Genomic DNA, 25275 nt, shown 5'->3' with positions numbered 1-25275 from the left:
GTGCCCCGATGCTTCTGTAACATGGGGTTCTGGTTAGGGGTGCAGCGGAGCCCCGTGGCCAGCTGCCTGTCAGGACTAGGTCACTGTACTGGCCAAAGAGCCCACGGAGACCTCCGTGCAGGCAATCACAGACTGGGCCTCTTTCAGTTGTCTGGACCAATGCGCAGGCAGCTGGCCCATGTGTACGATGCACATAATATCTGAGCCTCACTGGTTTACAGGATAAAGCAGCAGAGATGAAGAGCAGGCGTGGCTTCTCTGTCCCCGATTGGCAATGCAGCCCCGAGAGAGCTACGCCTCTATTCCATGCCTCAGTCTTCCGTATATAAATGCAGATTGCAACAGTTCCGCATCACTAAGTTGTGGCAAGGATTCAATAAGCTAGCCAGTGTAAAGTACTCACGACAGTGGGGGATCTGGGTGCTTAATACGTGTAAGCTGTTATAACACTGTACACAACCAGCAGAAACAGTGAGAAAATGTCAAGTGTCCATAAACGCAAGGGATTGCTGTGGCCTGATGAGGAAGGGGTCCCACTCGCTGATCTGTGTGCCTGCAGCCACACGACTGGTCATCTTCTCTGGCCCAAGCTTCTCTAGTGCAGGGCTCACGCTGCACCTGGAGACGGTGATGCTTCCTTCAGTGAGGAACCAGTACCTCCTGAGATACCAGCACTGTGCTAAGTACCTCCAAGAGATTACATGACTCCCCAAGAAAGAGAAGGTAGCAGAACCAAGAAGCCTGAAACCCAGGCTGTGTTTTTGGCCTAGCTTTTTTAAAATTTTTTAATGTAGAGATATAAGTCCTTAGCTGATCCTTTAGAGATACAAATATTTCTATTTTGGAGACAATTCCATTCTCATAGGTCCCTTAGAAGATTATGTTCTGATTTTATAGGTATAAATGGATTACTATATCATTTCTGGGGGCCTGTTCCCCTAAAAGAATAAGGTCCACAGCTAGCTAGGACTTCAGGAGGGAACATGTCTCCAAAGCTCTTCCCTGAGTTTCCTGCAGAGTGACTGTAGAAAAGGCGGCCGAGGGGGCAGGGCTCCCAACCCCTGGTGAATGGATACACATTGATTGGCTTCTCCACCATCCTTTCCTCCTTCCGGTAACACCTCCCTGATTTTCCTTTGGAGGACCATTTCCCCTACCTCCCCCTTTGCTGCCAGACTTTATGCTTTGGGTAGAACTAACCATGGCCTGCAGATGGGTCATGTGACCCAAGCTTAATGAAATAGGTATTTCATTCTCCTGGCCACAGAGGCTATGGATGGGCATGTAGCCCAAGCCAAACCGTGGAAGATGAGCCTGGGGACTTTTGCTGAGGGAGAGGCCTTTTCCTTCTACTGCAGTCACTAATCCAACAAGATATACATCTGAAACTTCTACAGCCCATTTTCCCCACCACAGAGGCAGCATCTGCCTGACAATAAAGCCAACAGAGGAGAGCGGAGGCAGAGACTCAGATTTCCTACAACATTGTTTGAGCACCTAGATACATCCATACCTGAAGCCATAAACCTGGATCTTTCCGTTGTCTGATCCTCCAGTAAATTTTCTTTCTCTTAGGCAAATTTGAATTGAATTTTTTAAAAAAAATCCTGATCAGTAAGTACCCATCAGAAACACAGATTCATTATACAGACTTATGAATGGCAGGCTCTATGGAAACACAGAGATAAAATGGATAAAACTGAGTGCTTGCCCTCAAGAGGCCTATTCTCTAGAGGCAGAACAGGCATACAAAGGGAGACTTTTATAGCACAGTGGAGTTAAGCTCTAGAATATGGGCCTGTGTGGCAGCAGAAAGGAGGGAGCACTTTCTCTTATCATAAGGGAGTCCTAGAAGGGTTCACAAAGGAGAAATCATATGGCCAAGGACTGGAAGGATGCTTTCAGGTTGGGTTTGGTCTAGAAGGGAGAAGAGTCATTGTTTAGCAGAGTCATAGATTTATGAAACAGCAGACTCCAGTGAACAGTTGAAAGCATCCGAAGTGTAGGGTGAGTCAAAGATGACTCACCAGGTGCTTCCTGTAATTGGCAAAACCCCAAGACAGGATTGGCCAGTGGGCAGGCAGTGAGGGGATTCACACACCGTTTAGGAGCTGGCTGCTACCCCAACACAGGATGACTGGGCACGGACATCAGGCAGACGAGCGACATACCTTGCTGAGCTCAGTGCGCAATGAACGTGAGTTGCCGTGTTGAAAAATGATTAAGAATTTCAAGGTGGGCCCTGGCTGGGTGGCTCAGTTGGTTGAAGTCCCATACAGCAAAAGGCTGCAGGTTTGATCCCTGGTCAGGGCACACAGTTAGGCTGCGGGTTAGATCTCCTATCGGGGTGTGTACGGGAAGAAACCGATGGATGTTTCTCTCTGTCCCTCTCTCAAATCAATAAGATATCCTCGGGTGAGGATTAAAAATATATAAATAAGTAAATAAATAAATAAACAAACAAATAAAAGGATTTGACAGTGGTGCTAACAAGGCATTAAACCGAGCGTGGGACCCTCTAGAGCACCGGGTCTTTTGCAGCCGTACAGGTTGCGTGTCCAGGGAGCTGGCCCTGACGTACGGCTATGGAGGCACCTGTGTCTGGTCCATGATGTGGCCCAGACCTAATTTCCACCAACACTTAAATCATTGCAGAGCCAGCCTCCCACCTGCACGATGTGAACAGGAGAATCAGGTCAAGGTTAGCCCAGACTGAGATTCGGACATTTTGCTGCTGGGCTGATTTTCCTCCTGCTACCGTAAGCTTGAATACACAGACATACGTTTTTTTGGCTTGATAAACGTCGCCTCCCCTTCACCGGCCCCTAAAGCTGGCCCCCAAGAGCCCTGCGGGCAGTGCGTTTATCAAGTCACATGGCTGGGCACCTAGGCATCCAGGCAGAGGACAACAGCTTTTCAGAGGACAGAAAAGTAAGGGCTAGCTGGCCCTGGAGTCAGCCCTTAGGAATATATAACATAGAACTCTCCGATCGCACTAACGACACAACTTTAATATACAAAAGTGTTCACAGTCTTCCCTCTTTGCCTCCCTCTAAAGAGAATTCTGCTTCTGCCTCTTCAGTTCTCCCCTTCTTCCATCCTCTTGGCTCCTGAGGTACAGAACAAGAGCAATCAGAGGCAGACACAAAACTTCCAGCTCGCGTAGAGTAAAGGGCTTTTCATGGGAAGAGCAGAGAACAAACATAAGAAAGCCAAAGGAAAGCGACAGAGAAAGGGAGGACAGGAGCCAAGAAGACCCAGTCTTAAAGGCGTTTGTGAATAGAAGCTGAGACTAAGATTCCAAGAGAGACCTGGGTCCGTCAGGAAATCTGGGAAACACGGAGAGGCAGAGCACTGGGGAAGGGGAGCATCACAAACTCGGGCTGAGTATTACGCTTTGAATTTCACTTGGATGAAATAATGTTACTTGAGAGAAGGCATTAAAGATGGAAATGGCTTATAACTACTTTTATCTCATGTCCGCTGGGCTATGGGGGATCTGAGGTACACTGGAGTTATGCCGGGATTCTTGAGCTGTTAATAGCTATCACACATGCACACAGAGACGTACACGTATGCACGCACGCTGCCACAGGCAAACCCGACTGTGAAACGCTATGTCCTAAACCCTCGACTAGAGAGTCAGATGACACGGAAGGAGCTCTGAGAAGCCCCCGCAGCACCGACATCCCGGCACAGCTGGCTGATCCAATGCTTCCCACACTCACTTTTCCATGTGTCTCAGGATGTATTTCATTGTTTTGGAAAAAAATTAAAATAATATAACTTTAATCAGGCTGACCTCAGGCTGCCCTGTCTCCAGGGTTTAGGGAAGGCGTCACAGACAAAGTAGGATATTTGCGCTGGCATTTAAGGAACGGGGATGCTGGGCGGTGGCCAGCGCGGTATATAAAAAGGCATAAGGAGTAAAAAGTTTAAGGGAAAAAAAAAAAAACAAGAAAGTTCAAGCGTGGCGAGGAGTTTCCTGGGGTTTAAAACTAGAAAGAGAGGAGCTGCGATGCTGCCATTTCTTGTCAGCAGGGAGAAACTACCCCCACCCCATCCCTGCCCGCACCCTTCAGAGGGCCTGCCGGGCTGCGTGGCCGGGAGGCAGCTCACCTGTTCTGAATCATGCTCATGGCCATCCAGTCCACAGGGTACACGTTCTTCCCAATGAGGTCCTTGAACATGATGAATGTCTCCATCAGGAAGTCCTGAAATAGTTAAAAAAAAGAAAAAACAACACCTGTCAATGTGTTTTATAGGGACCAAGTGTCCAGATCTTGTTGGCTATTTATATTTTTTCTCTATGATTCTTGGGGGGGTGTGGGCAGGGAGGAAAGGGGCACAGCCTTTCATGAAGTAAACCCGACGAGGCCCACAGCAGTGGGGTTTTAAATGCAAGTGTAATGATGCTTGCTGAGAGGCTGTTGCACAGATATAATGGGACGTGAACGTGAACTGCGATGGCACTCTCACAATAAAGCACTATTAATTCCGTCTTTGGGAGTAAAGAAGCAGATGCATTCACTGACGTGGCAATTTTATAATCATCTTCCCAAATATGTATTTGAGAAGGAAATAATCTACATTATACGAAAGCATCTCAGGTCATTGAGCAAACAAACTATTATTAAAATGAACACTGAATTAGCAGCACTGTGAACACAGCTAACTCGTGTGTCACAGACACGGGTGTGGGACGGTTAGAGGAGACACCAAAGGGACCCTCTTCCTCCCCCTCTCAGAGGTTCAAAGGGGACCTCACACCCCCAGTCAGGCTCTGCAGCGGACCAGGCTCGTTCTCCGTCTTTGGAGAACACAGACTCAAGACCAATCCAAGTAGCGGGGGCCAGGAGCACTGCCAGGGGGGTGGGCCCCCCGATCTGGAGGAAATGAGGTCACACCACTTTTACCTGTGCATGTCAGGTAAAATTTGAAACCCATAGGAAACCCGTTCAGAGCTTTCCTTAAGCCAGCAGTTTTCAAATTATTTTAACAGCAGAGTTCTTTGTTCCAAGAACATCTTACCTGGAACCCAATAGATAAAAGTAGAAGGGCTATGGATGAAGACAGAGAGAGACAGAGAGAGAGAGACGGAGAGAGAGAGAGAGAGAGAGAGAGTGATTGAGTGAGTGTGTGTGTGTGTGTGTGTGTTTACAGTACAGGATAGTGAGGCTGGGAGAAATAGGATTAAAAAACCACTGGGTCATACTAAATGGCAAAATTCTGGGAATTTGATTGATTCTGTCCCAGCAATCTTTGCTTCTAGGGAAAGTAGCCTCCATGCATCAGCAGCCCGGGGCCAGTGTCCTCCTCAAAGGGTTACTGTGAGAATGAGGTGGGCACTGTCCAGGAGACACTTTGCACAGAGCCTGGCCCATTGTGGGTGCTCATTGCATGCTCAGTGGTGACGATGGTGAGTGTTGGGATTCATCCCTGAGGTCGTGTGGGGAGGTGTGGATACTGTCCCAGGTGCATTCCCTTTCTATGGGGATGCAGAAGGCCTCTGGCTCACCCCCGGAAAGCGTGGCTTCTGAATGTGATGATGGAGTTTTGGGGGGACAGTTGGAGCCGAGGTTCATGCCCTGCCTCTGCCCCGTGTTAGCCATGTGAGCTGGAGCAGGCAGGCTGTAGACCTGCGAAAGTGAGTAGCAACCCCCGTGTCATGCTGTTGTGAGGCTCAGATGAGAAAGTGTGTGTGTGTCCAATAAACAGAAACTCCCTTTCCCACCTTCCTTCCCCCCTTTCCTTCCACTGAGGATCAAAAAGTCTGAAGGTGGTCTTTTCATTTCCATGTCCCGAGACATACAGAAGTTGAGGCGGGGGGGAACCTGTGTTTTTAAGCTTTACTTTTTGTTTTATCCTGAAGAGGTTCTATTTCTTGCCCGTCCTACTCCAATGAGAGTCTCTCCCCTGGATGAATGAATGAATGAATGAATGAATGAAAGGGTAGCAATTGGCTTCCTAATGATTCCCTTTTTATGGGACGTTCTCTGAGGTTTGTCCAATTCTGCTGCCTTTAGTCTCTCCAAGGACAGTTGAAAGTGAGCCCCGGGAGCAGAGCCCGTGAATATGGCACTGGAAAGGACATAATGACAAAGGCGACCACACTGAGGGCAGAGGGACTGCTATCTCCCTGGGACAGCCCAGGCTGGGCTCTCTGTTGACCAAGTCATCTGCTGCAGGAGCTGAGACCCACAGGCCACAGGCCACAAGCCACAGGCAGACAGCCCTATAACTAGTGAGTCCGAGAGGCTGGAAGGGGAAGGGCTCAGAGGCCAACTTCCTCTATGTGTTTGTTTTCATACTGAAGTATCAGCTGTCTTCCACCGAGCACGTAACATCTCAGAGATACTGTGCTCTGCTTTGACCCCTTTACTGTGACATAAACAATATTATCCCCACTTTACAGATGAGGAAAATAGCGTTTAAGAGAGGTTAAGCTGCCCATGGTCACTTAGCTAATTGGTGACAAAGCCTGGATTCAAACCCAAGACTGTGTGACTCAAACATTCATGCATTTAAGCCCCCAAATGTCCATGATTCACCAACAAATGTTTGTTAAACCACATCTAGACTAGACATTCGGGTCTCGTCTCTGACATGGACTGAAGACATGTTCCAGAAGATATGTACACGCCTCAATGCGCATGATAAAGAGGCACCCACCCAGTCACGTGTGTGAAGTTAGACTCACGCATGCTCAAGGTCCCCAGCAGAGGCCTCCTTGCCCCAGACTCTTGAGAACCAAGAGTGTGATGTGTGTCCCTCATACTGACCCGCAGCACCCTACAAACTCACCACAAGTTCGGAGCTGGTCTGAAAGGTCTCGATATAGAAGGAATAGTGCTGGTCGCTCATCTGATTTAAGATCGCCGTCATGCATGCCACAAAGTGACTCTGTAAGAAATTAAAAAAAAAAATGCTGTGAAACCGTGGAGAGAGGACCGTGAGATTCATCTTCTCCATTTCTTTGACATTAGGCACCCCAACCATCCCAGGCAAGTATAAAAATGCCCGCCAGGGATGGAGAATATCCCCTTTTCAGATTATCGCATGCAACTTCCCTATGAGGAAATGTCTCTTTATGGCTCATTCATCAGCTCATTCATCCAAAAAGCACTTACTGAACACCTATTATGTGCCTGGGACTATAACAGGAGCTCCAGATGTGGAATAGAGGGTCAACCCGTGACCTCTCCAGCTGCTCGGCACTGGGGAAAGGGCCCCGTGCTGGTGTCGGGAGATCCAGCTACATCGACATCTTGGAGAGACGGTTGGATGTTCTTGTAGCCTTACATGTCTAAGCCCCAACTTTTTCATCTGTAAAATGGGACAGTAATCCACCCATGTACCCCAACAGGAGTCTCAGGAGAACCAAACAGTTCCTGTGGCACTTTGCTCTGAAGTTCTCTACAGGAGGATCAGGGGTTGGACCACCATGAAGGAGCCAGGGAGGGGTCAGCAGCTACCAGGGACCAGCCCCTGTTCAGGGCCACAGAGGATACAAGAAATGAGAGGAGGTGGTCTTTGCTCTTCAGGAGCTCATGATCTAGTTGGGAACGTAAGATGCATATCCGTGGGGGAAAAAATCCAAGACCCTTGACCCAAGAAGCAGACCAGGTGCCAGAGGCATTCGGACCAGAGGGAAATCAATGCAAGGGCTTGGAGACCAGGTGGGTCTGGAAGGATCTATGGGACCAGAGGAGCAAGGACCACGTCCCTTCCTGGATCCGAGCCCATTACCACACCCTGTTCTGCTTTTTTCTCTCCCAGATTTCATGAGTCTGTATCTGTGCATTTTCTGTTTGGGCTACAAGCAGGATTTGGGGAGACCCGCCCTGGAAACCTGGCAAAGGAAGTACTGACCACAAATCTATGGGGGTGGAGGGAGAAGCCCCCTGAGACTGTCTCCTGCGAGATTCTACTGGGGCTGCTATCTTAGCCAGAGACGTCCCACTAGGCCCGGTCAAGGACAAGGCTGTGGAAGATGGGCAGCTCGCTGACACACAGGTGTCTCCTGGGAACCCCACTGTAAAAAGGGTGTTGGATATAATACACACCAGACAGGTGGGCTGGAAATATTATGTCTGAACCAAGAACATGGGTTCGGTATCACAAACGACTCTCGCTGTTAAAAACAACAACAACAACACATACACACACACAAACACATACAAACAAAAAGAACCCCAACTTCTTCCTTTGTTAAAAAAATATCACAAACATGAAACCGGAAATATCACAATATAAACTAGATTACAGGTTTACAGTGTAGTAGTGGTGGAAGAAGAGCTTGACGTCCCCAGAAGCCCCTTCTGTATTTCTCCACAGAAAGTCTTTAGGGAAGTGAACCTGCCTCGAGTTGACACGCCCAAAAGCAACTCCCCACATAGGGATTCTCATTCGCTTCCAGGTTCTTTCCAGTTGGGACGTTAAGGAGAGTGTGTGTCCCCCATCAGCGAGGCCAGCTACGTAATTAGTGGGGCTCAGGATGAAAGGAAAATGCAGAGTCCCCCGTTAAAAAAAAATGATTCAGAATATGAAGACATCTGCAAGGGCCCTTCTGAGTGCCAGGCCAGGTCACACATTGAGAAGCCAGCCCTGCCTGCTAGTGACCGCCGCACGCACCATACACGTTCCGAAAACATGCCAGCAGGCCGACAGCGCAAGGCTGGGACTGTCGGGAGCAGCAGAGTGGACACTGTTGATGGGGACCTTGAGCTTCTGTCCTGCAGGGAGCTGCCTGGGCCATCCGGGGAGTCAAATCTCCTCTTCCGCTCAGGCCCCCAGGGGGTGGTGGTGAGTTTGTGAACTTGACCATCCCTTTCAGACCAGACAGAGCCCCGCAATCACTGCTGACTTACCCAGGGCCCTTTATCATTGTTTACCCCTCCGGCCAGGCGGGATGTAAGATAGGAGAAATCTTAGAGTTTGAGAGTGCTCTGTGTGTGTGTGTGTGTGTGTGTGTGTGTGTGTGAGAGAGAGAGAGAGAGAGAGAGAGAGAGAGGGAGAGGGAGAGAGGGAGAGAGAGAACTACTGTTTCCTCTACTCCCTCTGTCTCCTCTCCCTTCCTCCAAGAATTCAGCCTGTGGCCGCTAGAGGTCTTTTTTCACATGGTAGCTGCCGTGCAGTTTGCTCAGCTTTTCATTTATTCCTACGTGAGCAGACCCACTACACTCCTGGCATATAAACAGTGAAAATTACAATATAAAGGACTTCTTATTCCTTGGTTTGGAGTAATTCCGCTGCTGGCCAGAGCCAGGCTTGTTTCGCGAGGAAAGGGGGGACCTCCTCTGCAGGTAATTCCACTGCCTCAAGGTAAGAGATTTGGCTGGGTTTTATTTTTTGTGATCGATGATCCCGTGAGAGAAAATGCTATCGCCTCGTGGACAATAGTTTACTTTGAAAGCTTTGGTGTAAGTGAGTCCCAGGATTTGAGCTCTGTGTGTGTGTGTGTGTGTGTGTGTGTGTGTGTGTGGTGCTGTGGGAAATCCACCATTGTCAGAACCGCAGCCTGCCCCAAATGCACAGAGACGGAATGCTTGTTATTTCCAGTGGCTCGATTTGAATTTAAAGGGGGCAGAAAAGGAAACGGAGAACCTGGGTGCTCAAGTTCACTGGATTTACCTTGAAAAGGCTGCATTGTCTTAAGCCTTGTTTAGAGAAACTTCCATGCTTCCTTTTAGAAAATAAAATAAAATAAAAAGGGGGAGGGGGCTGTAGTGCCCAGCTCCAGAGAGTGACCATATTATGAAAGAAAGCATTCTCTTTTTATGAGGACTGGCTTGGGGCGTTACGGTTCACCAATCAATCAAAATTACTTTTACCAGCTCGTTCGTTTCTTCCTCCCTAACTACCACGTAGGAAAACCCAGCCGGCTGCCTCTCAGTAGTACGGTGTGACTAAAGTTTGGACAAGTTACCTGCATTTGGCTGTTAATGGAAAATAACAGTGTTTCACTCCCCCTTGGAAGCACCCTGTTTTCCAGCATGGTGTCTACCTGAGTATCAGATCTTTCAGAAATCACACCAGTGTGAGTGACTGATTCGTGAAATGGCATGAGACACCAGCAGCAGGTTCCTATTTAGAGGAGCTCCTCCAGTCATTTACATTAAAAAAAAAAGCCAAAGCAAAACAAACAAAAAACAACAAAAAAGCCTCTGTCACGCATAGAGAGAATGACAGAATAATATCATGCTTTCCTGCTGTGTATCCCTTCAGTAATATCCTCGACATGGTAATTCCCCCCTCTTGCTTCCTGCCCCTCCCTTTCTACAAGTTTGAGCCCTTCCTTCTGTGTCCACCGTGATTCCAGTGTTTAGAAAGAGGGACAGGAATTGGGGGCGGGGGGTGATGATAAGGCTGCATTTGCCCAAGCGACTCAGATACTCTGAACGCTGGTGTAGCTCAAACTTTATTGTGTAGGAGTCCAAACTCCCCAGCCCTGTTGGCAGCATGGGAAAGCCTTGGAATACTGCATGGGGAAATGTGGGGGGGATGGGTCTCCTGCAGTCCGGGCTAGTGAGAACCCCCTTCTTTCTCAGCTCTGGCAGAAACTGTATAGTGGACATGTATTTACTACCGAGGCATGAGGCAGCCACTCACCCATACCCAAGCAGCATGCTGGGCGTCTGGACGGGAAATTGCTTCTTAAAACAGAATACCAGAGGACCTGCATATTAAATCCCGGAGAGAAATTGTATCCGAGGCACTGGCTCAAACCAGGCAGAGTCACCTCGACTCCTTTCAGGGTGGTTTAAAATGTAGCTAATGAATCACAGCATGAAGAGACGCGGTTTGAAACTAGGTCAAACGTGTGAAAACAAGTGCAATCCTCACAGGCTCCCGGCTGACGGGGGGCTACTTAACGCCTTGAGCAGCGGGCCCATCTCCCCTGTGGAAGCCCCTTGAGTGGTCCCAGACCACCAGTCCTCTTAATTACTTCGGCCCATTAGTATGTGGGCGGGGGGGGGGGGGGGGCGGCGGGTCCTTGCCCACCTGGGTGGGAGCTGAAGCTCCAAAGGCAAATAGCCAGGCTCTCTTCACTATGTAATGGCAAGAGAGAAAAAGAAAAACCCAATATTGTGTGATTAATATTAATTAGCTGGGATTGTGATTAGGGGAGTAGCCCTCCCCAAATCATTCTACTCTTTTGCATAAAATATCGTCATCATTACCATCACCATCATCATCATAGATCGATAGAGACAATCTATTTAAGCACCTCTAATGCACACACCTACACACCAGGCAGGACCCCTGCAGTGCCCCAGGAACCAGGAAGAGGTATTCAGTTTGTCCAGTCCCAGAAAACAAACAAAACGGGGTGGGGGGGTGAGCAGGGAGAGGCATGGTTGCTGCAAATGCATCCCCCACTCACCTGAGATCAGTGGGTGTGAAGAGATCGCAGAGAGAGGAAAACAGCCAACTTTACTATGCAATACCAGCTGGTGACATGTTGCTATAGTAACTTCAAATAATGTGCAAGACCAAAATAAAATAAAATATAGAAAGCACCAAGGAAAGGAGATGGAGGAAAGTTTTGCCTGCCGAGGGAGGCTCATTGGGAGATGAAAAGTTCTATCTATTGAACCATCTATTTCCTTTGGAGACTGAAAGTGGCCAAGTGCTACTTTTAGGTTGCTTCTCCATTTACTCCTATGTCTGCCATATGGTTATGTAACAGATTTTATTCTCGAATGGAATCATGGCTGGCTGTGTGGCGGATCCGGGACCAGAGGTGGGAGGCTGTGGTGTCAGGAAAAACAGGGACTCTACAACCCCTTCCTCCATCTCAGCGCTTTGTCAGCAGCTCAGAGTGGTAGCTGGCAGTGGCTTTTGGGGAAACCAGTGTGTGCGTTCCATCTTCGCAACCATTGCGTTCTGGCCACAGTGCTGGGTGCTGGGGTACAGCAGCAAGCGGGATGGGTAAGGCTGTTCTTTAAAGGGCTCCGGAGAGCTTACATCTGGTTCTGCCAGGATGCAGACAGAGCATCAGAGTCGGGGCCTAGGAGCCAGGCGACCTGAGTTCAAATCTCAGCTCTACCGCTTACGAGTAATGTGACCTTAGGCAGGGTCTTGCACCTCAGCGTCCTCATCTGTGAAAGGGGGTAGAAATATTCCCTATGTCACACAGTTTTGCTGTGAGTTAAATCAATTTGTGTAAAGCACTTAGGACATAGGAAGCCCTTGATAATTATCAGCGGTTACTATTATTGCCATGTTTGCTGACTCCGGTCCAGAGAAACTATGCAGGTCAGTGAGCTGAAACTCTGGACCTGGGCAGAGGAAGTGATGACTCCACCTCCCTGTGACTGTCTGTGGACATGTCAAGTGCTCCCAGTCACAGCTTGGGACAGACATCCAAGGGCCCTTTGACTCTGCTGTTGGCTAACGACATGCCCAACATCCCAGCTGTTGAGTAAATCAAGTGTGTGCCTCTCGAAACAGAGCATGCTGGGAGGTTTCTTTTATTTGGGCAGAGTTGCTGGCAGGCAGGAAGAGTGACAACAGTGCCTGAAAGCAGGAAATATGACTGTGTTCATCGAAATCTCGGTGCCCAGAGGTTGGCCTGAAGAGGTGCCTGTCTTTGCGTGCAGTGGCATTCTTTGGTTACCCGGGGGTTCTGCTGGGTGATAGAGTTAACCAAGTCACCTTCCTCCAGGGGAAGCTTCTTGATGGGCACAGATCCAGGGGTTTCTTGTGACCCACTCCCTGCCATGTGCACAGCTTCGCAAGAAAACAGAACGGTGCCCCTTGGATGCCGGGTACTGCGGATGGGCGCTGACACACACGTGTGCGACCCCGCGGGGCACTGTGGGCCCCTGGGATGGGCCCAGCATGGCTAGACCCGGAGCTGCAGGCACCTTGTCCCCTCAGGGGGCTGTCCTCACTGACAAGGAGCAGGAGGGGAGGGGTAACGAGGCGGCTGTGAATCAAGGCTGGAAGAGGAGCCTGAACTGGCCACACGTTCTTCCTTCGGAACTAACACGTCCTGCTCCTGCTCAGAGCCTGCGTACATGGCTCCGTAGTGTGGGTTCCCTTTAGATCTTCCCGAGAATACAGTGGGACGTTGAATCCCAAGGGGAAGTGAGTGGAAGGCAGGCAAATTCCAGCCATTCATCATCTCACTGAATCGTCTCAACAGCCTCATGAGGTCGGCTTTCTGCCCATTTTACAGATGAGGAAAGTGAGGTGCCTGGAGGTCCAGCCACTTGCCTAGACAGGCAGGCCGTATATATGGTGGGTCAGGGATTAAAATCTGGGCCTCTCTGACCACAAAACCCGAGTTCTTTTTGTAAATCCGCCATGTCGGTGCTGGCAGCTCCACCTGGACAGAAACTTCTGTCCATTCCCTCACTGCCGTATTGCCAGAACGTAGAGGTGACCTTGCGCAGCGCATGGGATCAATAAACAGCTGCCGGACGAGAGGCTGAACGGATTGTAATATTCCCTTTCTGTGAAAGAGTGTTGCAGGGGCCGCTCCCCTCACAAACCATGAAAAGCTGAGGTCAGGTGTTGCCTCAGGAGAGGCCAGAAATGAAAGAATTTTTGTTCTACTCTGATCGTGCTTCATCTTAAATTATATTTGATCAAGACGGAGTGAGATCATTCTTTCACACATCCCTTAATTTGACAAATATTTCTTAAGCACCTACTATGCTTCAGTTCATGTCCAGGTGCTGGGGACACAGCCATGAATGAGATTAATAAGGGATTTCTCTGTAGGGAGCTCATATTTCCATTGGGTCCGGGGCCAGGGCTGGGGAAACATACCACAAGTAAGTGAATACACAAGAAAGATCACTTTAGACAGGGATACCTACTGCTAATAAAATACTGCAAAGCAGTGAGACAGCAAGGAGAGGGAATGGACCTCTTTTCAGTAAGGGGGATGGAGGTGGCCTCTTAGCTGATGTTTCGGTGGAGATGTCAGTGGTGACAGCTGGTCACGCAAAAATCTGGCAGAACAGCAGATGCAAAGGTCCTGAGGTGGGATGTGCTTACAGCGCTGAGGAGCCAAAAGAAGGCCAGTGGGCCTGGCAGGTACAAAAGGAGGGAAGGTGTGGTGTAAGGTGAGGTCAGAGAGACAGGGCGGGGGTGGGGGGCAGATCCCAGGGCCCTTGTGCGTCAGAGACAAGAGTTTGGATTTTCTTCCCAGTGCAAAGGGAGGCCATCAATTTGGTTTTAAGAAGCTCACTCGGGCTGCTGTGTGTTTGAAGAATCCTTTAAAGAGGCATTTTCCATGTCTTACCGCACAAGCCCACCTCCAAGATACTACACTGGAGGTTCTCGGGGTCACAGGTCCATGGAAAATGCACACATGATGTTTATATTGTGGCCCCTTCCTCATTCATGGTAGTGTGGAGGCTCCTCAGCAAAGTGCCTCTCATGGAATGGTTATTTTATAGCAGACACAGGCCCTCCTTCGGTAGGTATGGTTTTGGACTCTAGTTTTGTGTGGGCTCGTCCCCCTGTTGTCCAGAGCTGAAAGAAGTGGGGACTTCTCTGGCTACTCCCAGTCCCCAGGGAAAGCCATCTGCGTCCGTGGGAGCTGAGAAGCCTGCTTGCCGGAGAGGGGGGGGCTATCATTCAGGACACCCCAGTTTTTAACTGAGCAGATGACTTTTCTGATGGAGGTGTGGGCAGGGACATTCATGGATGTGATCGCAAAAACAATAGTTTCAGAAACAAGGATTTGTTCTTGGGAATACACATCAGTGATGTCTTCCAAGCTTCCCCCTGCCGAATGCCTCCGGAAAGGCCATGCAGAAAAGTCTGTCTGCGTCCTGGACAACAGGATGTTGTCCTCAGCTCACATGTCCCTGAGAAAAACCAGGGCCAGGGGCATCGAGAGGATGTGGGCCCTGGATGAGACTCCTAAGTAGCCCCTCCCCTTCTCCCACAAACATCTGCATCCAGGTTCTGTATGGCACCAAGGTCACCTCCACCTGGAAGAGGGGCCGCAGGAGGATGTTACATCTCAAGCAGGAGGCGCTGTGGGCTAAAGAACAGCAACTACTACCACTTAAAGGGCCAAGTGTGTGTTGGGCAGCACGCCATGCCCTCCATTTGCCCATCAGTCAGGACTTTGTGTAGGGTTATGGCAAGGGGAGTAAGGGACTGCAAGAAGGAGAGCTAATATTAGTCGGACATTTATGTGTCACACAATGTGCTAAAATCGTATGCTGATGGTGACAAGAGCCACCAGTTACTGGGCATTTACTGTGGGCTGAGTGCTCTCTGTGCTTTATCTCGTTGAACTGTCCCAACGTCCGGTGGATGTTGGGAGAACCACGTGCGCTGTACAGATGAGGAAACCAGGGAGCAGGGAGGTGACGCGACCTGCCCAGATCAGCTTGCGTGCAGATGCTTATGTTTTCTTTAGAAAACATAGAAAGATTATTGTTTCAGGAACATGATATACTCTTAATATGAAAATGAAGCAATCACATGAAGAGAGGAAAAGTGCCTAACATTTCACATTACCATGTCCCCTGCCTACTCTTGAATGTTAAGAATATTCAGTGCAATTCAATAAGCCTCTGAAATATTAAGAAACATTCTAGACATGTCTTGTGCTTATGTGGATAGAGAAATGGATATGTGGCTGGCTGGCTGGCTGGATGGATGGGTAGATAGACGGAGGAATAAATGGATGGATAAACGGATGGAGAGGTGGATGGAGAGATGGATGAATGAATGGGTGGATAGATGGATGGATGAATGAATGGAGCTAGTTTCACAGATGATATCAGCAGACAGACCAATTGATAAGGCTAGACACACAGCTACATAGTTAAGACCAGCTCTCTTATCACCTATGCTCCATGGCTTACAAGTCTCCTGTGATTTTAGGCTCCACAGAGGATAACCCCTCCATTTTCAGCGTTGCTTAGGGCATTGAAGGTCAAGAAGGATTCGGTGTGAGACACCAGCATCACATTGTAGGAAGTGTAACTGGTTTCTCATAGAAGTGGCTTTCCTGGAAGGCCCTGGACAGAGCATCCTAAGTCCTGGGATCAAATCTCTTCGACAAGCTCTGGAACTTTGGGCAAGTTGCTTCCTCTCTCTGAGCCTCCGTTCTCACGTCTCCGGGACAGCAGGGCTTACTGCCCTGAGGACCTTTGTGATGGTGGGTCCCATGCGCAGCCCAGCCCACCGGAGGCACTCAGGCAGCCTTCTTGCTGCACTCAGCCTCAGCCCCCTTTCCGGTTCACCAGGAGCAGTTTGTCGACCAGCTGGGGAAGTGCGAGTGAGCTTCTGGTTGGCTCAGGGAGGATGATTTAAACCTCCCTGCGGACCTGGAGAGCTGCATTGCGGATGGGGACTGACGCAGCTCTGTCCGCCCTTTGTCTCCCTTTGCACAGCCTCCAGGCTGCAAGGAGCAGAGGGGCAGGCAAGCAAACACATTCCTGGACAACTGGGCAGCTGGGCAAGGAGTTTTGTGGAGGGATGATTACTTTGTGGAGGAAAGTTTATGCCTCGTGTTTCCTTTGGGGGGGAATAAAGACGAATGATAAAGGTCTCTAACATCATGTTCTAAACTTCAAGACCAACTTTTCAACCAGGCCTCTCCTAGCCCCCATACCTTCCCCCAAATAGGTTTAACTGTTCCTGACACAAGTGGTCTGCCAGTCCCAGTGCACCCAGGTCCTGGGGTCTGAGATGAGCTCATTGGGTGTGTGCAGGGGTACAGCGGATGTTTACAGATGGAGAGCACGAGAGGGGTTTGGAGGGGCAGACTGGAAGGGTCTCAAATGACAGGCTGAGGGCTTTGAACCTCAATCTGCAGGTAATGGGAAGCCATGCCAGCACCTGCCTCCCGGGTTGCCTTCGGGCCAGCTCTGCTGACAAGGTTTTGAGAACTAAGGAAAGCTACCAACGTCCTTGCTCTTCATTTCTATAAAGGGAGTACCTTTTTGTGTGTTCACAGTAAAAACTGCCAGAATCATCATGCTCTGGCTTTTATGAAGCTGATCCCAATGGTGAAAAAAAATCCCATGAAGCTGAACTCGGAGATAACTGTTTGAAAAGCTGACTCCAAGACTGCACATTAATGAGCCCCTGTAAAGCCCTTTTGGATAGAGCATTGCTTCTGATGTCATTCATGAAAAAAAAAATGTCTCAAAAAGGAAGAGGCAGAAGGGAGTGGAAGTCCATTTGGGGGCTCCTGTCCAGCTGACCCTGCTGTGAGAACACTGATCTTGTGCTTCCTGTCAGCCCCAGATTCCCGACAGGCTGGCTCCTCCTTAGGTAGTTTCCTCTCTGCCCCCAGAATGGCACCTCATTGATTTATTGGTTTGCAATTTTCCCAATGACATCATACTCTTTTTTTCTTTCATTCTTTCCCTCTGCTCACCTCCCTCCTCTTAAATTCCCATTTGTCCCACTTTCACTTCCCTGTCCTTTGGGATGGTAACAACACCTTCCAATTACCATGCGCTGCAGTCCACATTAGCTGCCTGCTGACTCCCTCTCCCCGTCACCATTAATAAAGGTGACAATGCAGCTTGGCAGGAAGGCAGGTCCTCCCCCACTCCTCCAGCCTCCCCTCTCCCGGAGCAGAAGGCTCCCGGGTCAGACAGCCCCTGCGTCGGACTCTGTCTTCCTGCAGCCACCTCTTAAGACCATGCTCCGAGTTGAGAAAAAAATCAAGCGACACTATGAACAATGCCATCGGGAGAGCTGGCCTGGTGGTGTCCAGATAGATCCATTTACTACAGCCCATATCTACTAATCCCATCTAGAAAAGGAAAAAGATGCTGCTATTGTCTGGGCTGATTTGTTCCTTAAACCCCCTGCTGACTCGTTCCCCCTGGCAGGCCAGAGGAAATCCTGGCAACAGCCTAATCAAAGTTAAAGCTTCGACTTGGTGAGTTGATGGGAAGGGTGGTTCTTGGGAGTCCTTGCAAGCTAGACTCTTTGCAGCACAAATGGGGAAGCCGAGGATCAGAGAGGTTAGGTGGTTTCCCCATGGTGACCCAGCCTCTGAAACTAGCAGAACTGGTCCTGGAACCCAAGCATTCTGGACACAGTGTTAAAACTGTACGATTCTCTGTCTACCACCTCCAAATGCTGGCCGGAGCCTCCAAGTCCCCCACAAACAAAATGACTATTCTCTCCCAATCCTGTCTCAGCCAGGTGGTTTGTCTTGATACCCAGAATAAATGGACCTCAACTAATAACTAAGGCTGATGTTTGAGATGCACATTCTTCTTTTTCTTCCTCATCACATAGGTTCCATATTTGGTAAAGAACAAGCCATTGAGCACTAATTTCATCTTTCAAAAAAATTAAATGGGTGTCTCGATTACCACCATTCATATCTGCTTTGATCCATTACATTCTGTGCCCAGCATCCAAATCTGGTTAAGAACATCAAATTAAAAACCAAACGATTGATCATTGAGGTCACTCTGCATAATGAAAATCTTCTGGATGTGCGTTTAAGGGGCCTCAGGGCAGGAAGGTGGGGTGGGGATGGGGGTGGGGAGTGATGTGGGAGGCTTTGCTTCTGTCACTTTGCCAGGAGATCATCAAACTGGCAGCCCACGGGCCTCACAAAGCCCAAAGAAATGCTTTGTTTGGCCAGCGCAGTGTTTTTAAAACACTTGACCTTTTTTGGGTCAATATTTAAACACCGAAGCTATTGCATACAGTTCTGGAGTTTTAGCTTCTCTTGGGTATTGGGAAGATCCAAGATACCATTCTGCACCCCCATATGGCAGCACGGGGAGGTGCCTCCAAGGATGGTGGGGGCTGAGGTGGTGGATATGCACTTTCCAGGTAGCCAAGGCCTGGCCACGCTCTTGAGTGGTCAGCTTGCCCTAGTTTGCCCAGGACTTTCCTGCATTTAGCACTGACCGTCCTGAGTCCCAAGAAGCCCTCGACAAACAGAGACAGCAGGTCACCCTACTAGTTCTTCTTTCATGCCCCCGCCTGGTCCTGTGGGCATTTGCACGTGTGGCCTCTTCCTCACTGCTTCCTTGGTGCCCACATCCCCAGAATGACATCCAAGGCTGCCCACCACCCGAATCCTGCTTCTCCCCCGAGCCACGCCATCTACTCTAAACTTCTCTTCACTCCATTGGCATTTGCACAAGCCAAAGGTGCCTTCTTTTACACACCGTGAAGTCCAGTTCATTTTTAAAGACCCATGCACTTGCCATTCCCTCCTCCAGGAAGTCTTCTCTGATTCCACCTGACGTTCTTCTACCCCAGACAGAGCTAGGCACTCTCTCCCTCTGCCCCAATAACATTCTATTCTTCCTTCTTTCTTTGTCCTCATCACCATTAACACAGCATTGACTGAGTAGGCCTTGGGGTGGCCTTCTTCAGGACTTGGGGGGATTTGGAATTGTGATACCAATGAAAAATATTAAAATAACAAAACTGAATTCAAAGGCCCAGTCTCTCTGCAATTATGAATTTTGCACAATTTACCAAAATGAAGACTGAAAACCATCCCATGGGTGCCCACACCTACTCCATGGTAATATTTAACATTCTGGAGCCCAAGCCCACCTAAGTCTCCTAAGCATTGGCATCCGACTCTCCCTCTGCCTCTAACAGGGAATCGCAATCATACGTCTACTCGCCTGTGTTCTCCGCTCGCCCCAGAGATGCTCGAGGGCAGGGACCTTCTTCCATAGCCTATATCCTCTGTGCCTGGCACAGCGGAAGTGCTCAGTAAAAAGTTACCCAGATGCCTGAGTGAGTGAGTGAGTGAACTCCCATTAAAGAGACTGGGAGGAATGCCTCATCTGTGATTTTAAAGAAAAGAGGTCTTCTTAGCTGTTCCAGGGCCTCTGCTGCTTCCCATCTCTCTGGGCCCTGTCACGAGCAGTCTGTGCCTGGGATCCAGCTGTCATTCTTTCTCACAAGGTCATACAATTACAAAGTGTTTACAGCCTTAGGGTCTTTCCTGCTAAATAAAGAGCATTCTGGGAGTCCAGCTTCCTCCTGGACATTTCCCGGGGGCCACCCCACAGGCAGCTCTTAATAAACATGTGGACACCCTCCCCCCCTCTCAGAACCGACCTTGTCCCTCCCCCCCCCCTTCTCAGAACCCCCCACTGGCTGAAGATGACAGTCCAGTCCTCGCCCCCGATCCTGCTCTCTCTCTCTCCCGCTTTGTCTCTCTCCCTCCCGCTTTGTCTCTCTCCTCTCCCATGCCACAGCCCCCCAGGCCCTGGTGCTTTAGAAATCCATCTTGAATGTGTTCATTTCTCTGCCCCCATTCCCTCTGCCCTGAGAGAAGCTACCACCATCGTGACCCAGGTTATGGTAGCAGCCTTCCAAGAGGACCCCTGCACCAACTCTGCCCCTCTCATCTCCATATTGCAGCCCAAGCGTGCTCTTACTGAATCAGAATGAGACTGATTCTTATTCCTGTTTAAAACCGCCAGCGGATCCCACCGACTCCTAGAGGAAAAATCCAAACCGCTCTGCAGAGGGTGGAAGCCCCTGCCTCACCTGGCCCTTTTCAACTTCAGTTCTTCCTTCTTGCTCCCTTAAACTCTTCCATCAGAATTTGTCCTAACTCCCTCCAACTCACGTATCCAGGTCATATTCTGACCACCTCGGACAGCCTGTCCACACGGGGTCCCCAGCCTCGGGCACATAGGTGTTCCTTTAAAGAATTTGCCTCGTCACCTCTACTCACCTTCAACTCTCATATTTGAACTCACTCCCCCTAGAAAGGCCTCAGGGAGTCTCTCCACCCGTAGCTGGGCTGGGGGCCCTTCTCTGAGATCTCCTGTCCCTGGGATTATCGCTGATGCCACTAATCAGTTTTGGGGAGCCCTCTCCGTACCTGTGCATCTCTCTGCCGTAGGGCTGTGAAGGAGGAGTCTGGGATAGGGCCCTATTTTCTTCTTCTCTCTTCATCTGCGGTATAGTGCCTCGTTCACAGCAGGTACTCAACAAATATCTGCTCAGTGAGGAGACATACGGTCTCAGATGGAAGAGTAAATGGGGCACAGAGTGGGAAGGTACATAAAGGGCCTGTGCCGATCTGGGTCTGCTTGGCGGGAGCATGCAGAGTGGTAAAGGGCTCTCTTCTAATTAAATAGCTTCCTCGGGGAGCTGGACCAAAGTCTGGTCTGTCATGGAGAGTAAGATCCTTCCTGTGTAACCGCTTGAGCCTGAGCGGGGAGGGGAATCGTTTTTGGGATCCTGGCCATGTGTCCTATGGACGTTGCAGGAAACAACACTGAGCCCAGAGTTAGGAGACCCTGGTCTCAGCTCCAGTACTGTGGCTCTTCCTGCGGGACCCTGGGCAGGTTGCTTTCCCTTTCTGGTCATTACCTACAAAACAAGGCTATGAAGCCAGCTCCTCCTACTCTGAGGGTGGGGACTTGGAGTCACCTGCAGCTGAATTTGCATCCTGGCTCTGCAGCTCCTTGCTATGTAGGCCTCTGTAAGTAATGCTTACTTTGTGGGGGTGTTAGGTAGATTAAATGTGGCCACACTCCTTAAGTGGATAATACAGCACTTCTCACAGAATAAGCGCTCGATTAATGGGTACAATTAAGAGTGTAGGCATGTCAGGTGGCTAAGTTATCAATGGTTATAAGTTAAAGCTACACAGAAACAGCTAAGATTTGGGCTCTTCAACTCTGAGTCAAGTCGACCTCCCCTCCCAAAAGGATGATTGTACATGTTTGCAGCCCCCTGTATCTTTAAAATGAAGCATCCAACACAACGGACATGACGTCACGATGAAGACAATGGAGGTTTACTGCGCTGAATCACGCCACCTATTGTGCTTTTACCGTAAAGGGATTCTATACTTCACTTTGGCATTTTAAAACCCCTACAACTTCAAAGCGTGATCTTTTGCATGCTATCATTTCGGGGCCGGTGGGGTACTGTAAAAGAACCCTTCCATGCCCTTGTGATGCCCAATGACGTTCCCCTGAGCACCCTGTGTTCCTGGAACCCTCCTCCAGTACAGGAACCATGTGGGTTGTCACCTTTGCCGCTGGTTAGAACAAGGGGGCACCTGGAAAGTGAAACCAAGAGGCTGAAATTCTAGTCCTGACTGCCGTGTATGAGTTGGAAGATTCTTGGGTGAATCTCTTAATTTCTGTTGGCCTCAACATCCTCATCCATAAAATGATAAGGGGATCTTTAGCCTATGATTGGTACCTGAAATTAGAGAGATTGCAGGTTAGGCCCCTTCCTTTCTTGTTCCATGGATGAGTTTGGGCTTGGAACCTAGGATTCCCAAGTTTGACTGCACAACAGAATCAGCTGCCATCCAAGTCCCCAGACTTGGGGATTCTCAGTACTCCCTGGGCGATTCTAACACGCAGCCAACTTGGGGAACCACTGTTCTTAGGGAGTCAGTGTAGCTCAGTGGACACCTGACTCCGGACTGGCCAGTCGTCTGAAACAAGCTAGTCACGCCCTATGAACCTGCTTTTGCCTAACTCACAAGGTTTTCACGAGCAGTAGGTGAGATAACGCAGGGGTGTCTAGGGCCTTGCGGCTCAGAGTGTGGTCCATACACCCACCACAGCGGGGGCACCTGGGAACTGCTTAGAAATGAAGAGTCTCCCTCAGGCCCCAGTCCAGACTTGATGAGTCAGAATTTGACTCTGTGAAGAGTCCCAGAAGGGCAGCAGGCCACTGAAGCTGAAGAAGCCTCTGGCACTCCGTGTTGTTCAGTAAAATGTAACCTTCTGTAACCTTCTCATCAAACCTCCCTCTTCATTCATTAACCGTTCATCAACACTTGCATACCACGGGCAGGGCTGGATGCTGGGCCCCTGGCCCCATGACTGGCACGTAGGACTTCAACAGATGTTTGGTGATTGAATGAATGGATACAAAAGGGAATCAGATGAGGCTCCTGCTCTCAAGGAGCTCCTGGTCCAGGAGGAAAATGAAGGCGTGAACTCCAATACTTGGAAGAGAATAATAGTAATGAATGATGAAGGCCCCCCTTCATTTGCACATTGGCAATGAGGCAGGTGCACGCTGAGCAACCGACGCACATTATTTCTTTGAATCCTCACAACAATGTTGGGGTAGATGCTCTTATTATCTGCCTTTAGAAATGAGGGAGCTCTGAAACAGAGGAGGCAGCTTGTCTAAAACTACGTTCAGCTAGAACAGGGCACTGAGACTTGGAGGCCGGGCAGCCCCAGCTTGGCCCCTCTTCAGCACTGTCACTGGGAGAGGAAGTACCAGGGGCATTTCCACTTGACTTAAGACTTCCAAGGGCAGCCCCACCCCCAGGTGCTGAGGGGGAGGCAGCAGGAGGCCCTGCAGGCAGGGACACCTCCGGGTTTCTATTTCCAGCAGAGAAGCTGGCCAAGGGTTATGAGCTTCTGCAGGCTGCCTGTCTGACACAATTCGCCACATCTCGCTGCCCCTCTCCCTGGCCCCTCTCCCACTACTGGGACATTTTACTTGCAAATATGTTCTGCAGACGGCGCCGGGCTTCTCAATGACAAGTCCAGGCAACAGAAAGAAAAATCACTGTCTGAACTTGGGGGTAGGAGAGGAGCAACTTTCTGAAAATCACCTGACAAGGACCAGGGGCCTGAAGGAAGTCCCAAACCAGGGGTCCTGAGCTCCGGGCTAAGGAGTTGCAAACAAGGGCAGGCCTGCGTCACTTGGGAGAACAGACACAATGTAATCCCCTGAGTCTTCCTCACCAGACATGAGAGTTTCTGAAAATCTGTGTCTGGATCATGTTTTGGTCAATATAATTTTATCATCCAACATGAGATGGTGGATGGTGTGGCAATTAATTGAACTATTTATTTCTGCTCACACTCTCCTGTGAGTAGCAGGAATTTGTCCTCTCCTCTTGGAGCTCTGTTCTCACAGCTGGAGCAGCAGCTGGCATTCCCTGGCTCTTGTTTGAAATGCACATTCTCGGGCCCCACCCCAGACCTGCTGAATCAGAGCCCTGGTGCCTGCCTGCCTGTGGCCCAGTGATCTGCATTTAACAAGGAGCTCTAATGGGCTCTAATGCTGAAGCACTGCTGCCTTAGAGAGCTCTGAGGCAGAGCAGCTCCAGGAGCCACCGGTGCCCGGAGGGAGCAGGAGAGACACAGGATGCTGGAAGGGAGGAGGAAGTAGAAACTGAGAAAGAAAAAAGAAAAAGGGTGAAAAAAGACTGCCAGGACAAGGAGGGCAGTGGTAGGTTGAGGTTCTGAGTAGCAGAGAGCAGTAGCTCCTGCCCTTGGTGTGCCTCAGAGGGGGCTATTCCCCTAGGACAGCTGGCCCCTGGCCCCAGAGGTTCTGATCTGGCAAAGACTGCACTGTTAGGGACATGCATGGCCACGTAATGGCTAAACCAGCAGTGTCCGCGATGCACCTAAGACCAGAGGGGTCTCCATGAATGTTTAGCCAGGAACCTTTCTACGACTCTCTGGGTGCGGTGGCAGGAAGCTGAGACCAAGTCCCAGTCAAAGCTGGCTGAGTCAGGTCAGGGCTGCTCTGGGTGAGATTTGGTTTAGAGAAAACCAGGGATCTGTCATTCTCTAGCTCACAGTAGTTCATGGACGTTACTTTATACCCACGACTACTGGGCTACCTTAAAGAAGCACTTCTTCGCCCACCACTCTCAGCCCCTCTCAAACTCTCTTTAGCCATAGACAGCAGTGCCTTGTAAACATAGAACAAAAGTGTGGGGTGTTTTATTTCCCAGTACAGATGTTCCAGGGGCAGAGGCTGGGGCCCCAGGGACAGCCCCAAGCTCCGCTTCTGCTCTCTTCACTTCTAGGGAGGAGGAGCATCAGTTTCTCCAGAGCAGACCTGGCCAATATCCCTCCTGTTACTTGGCTTCTTCTCACGGTGGGAAGGTTCCCTTCAGACCCTCATTTTAACCATCCAAATGTCCATTCTCACCTCCTTGGGTTTAAAGCCCAGCTGGAGCTGAGAATCTAGTGCACCCTGCCTCTTCCCAGCCCACGCCTGCTCAGAGGACGGTTGCAGAGCTCTGCCCAGGCTAACGCTTCCTCTGTTCAGGGCCATGAGAATTCTGCCTTGTCTGGAGTCTGGCCTCGATGCCGTCTCTCGGCACTCTGGCCCCCACCTTGATGTCCGCCTCCGTCATCTCTGCCCTCCATCGTCTCTGCCCTCCATCATCTCCACATCATCTCAGCGAGGAGGGCTTCCCTGGTCTTTTCAATTCATGTAGCCCTCTTGTTTCTCTCTCTTTAATGGTTTTAAAAAATCTGCCTTGCCTTTTATTGCAATATTTTCTAATTTGTCATCTTAAGCAATAGGCATTAAGGTCCTAGA

At 49.8% G+C, this 25275-nt stretch overlaps 2 protein-coding genes across 2 annotated transcripts in view; one reads left to right on the top strand and one right to left on the bottom strand.

Moving 5' to 3' along the window:
- Nucleotides 1–25275, bottom strand: part of DOCK2 (dedicator of cytokinesis 2) — a 355926-nt gene that overhangs the window by 73593 nt on the left and 257058 nt on the right. Inside the window, exons 28-29 of the mRNA XM_024576730.3 lie at nucleotides 6805–6903; nucleotides 4120–4214 (exon numbers count right to left, since the gene is read on the bottom strand). Of these exons, the coding sequence (XP_024432498.2) occupies nucleotides 4120–4214; nucleotides 6805–6903 (194 nt within the window). The remainder of the gene's footprint in view (nucleotides 1–4119; nucleotides 4215–6804; nucleotides 6904–25275) is intronic.
- Nucleotides 9133–25275, top strand: part of INSYN2B (inhibitory synaptic factor family member 2B) — a 105264-nt gene continuing 89121 nt past the window's right edge. The window contains exon 1 of the mRNA XM_024576731.3: nucleotides 9133–9324. The gene's annotated coding sequence lies outside the window, so the exon portion shown is untranslated. The remainder of the gene's footprint in view (nucleotides 9325–25275) is intronic.

The sequence above is a fragment of the Desmodus rotundus genome, chromosome 6 (assembly GCF_022682495.2).
Source record: "Desmodus rotundus isolate HL8 chromosome 6, HLdesRot8A.1, whole genome shotgun sequence".
NCBI classification, from domain to species: Eukaryota; Metazoa; Chordata; class Mammalia; order Chiroptera; family Phyllostomidae; genus Desmodus; species Desmodus rotundus.
The sequence above is the reverse complement of the archived record's forward strand: the minus strand, read 5'-3'. Positions and strand labels throughout refer to the sequence as shown.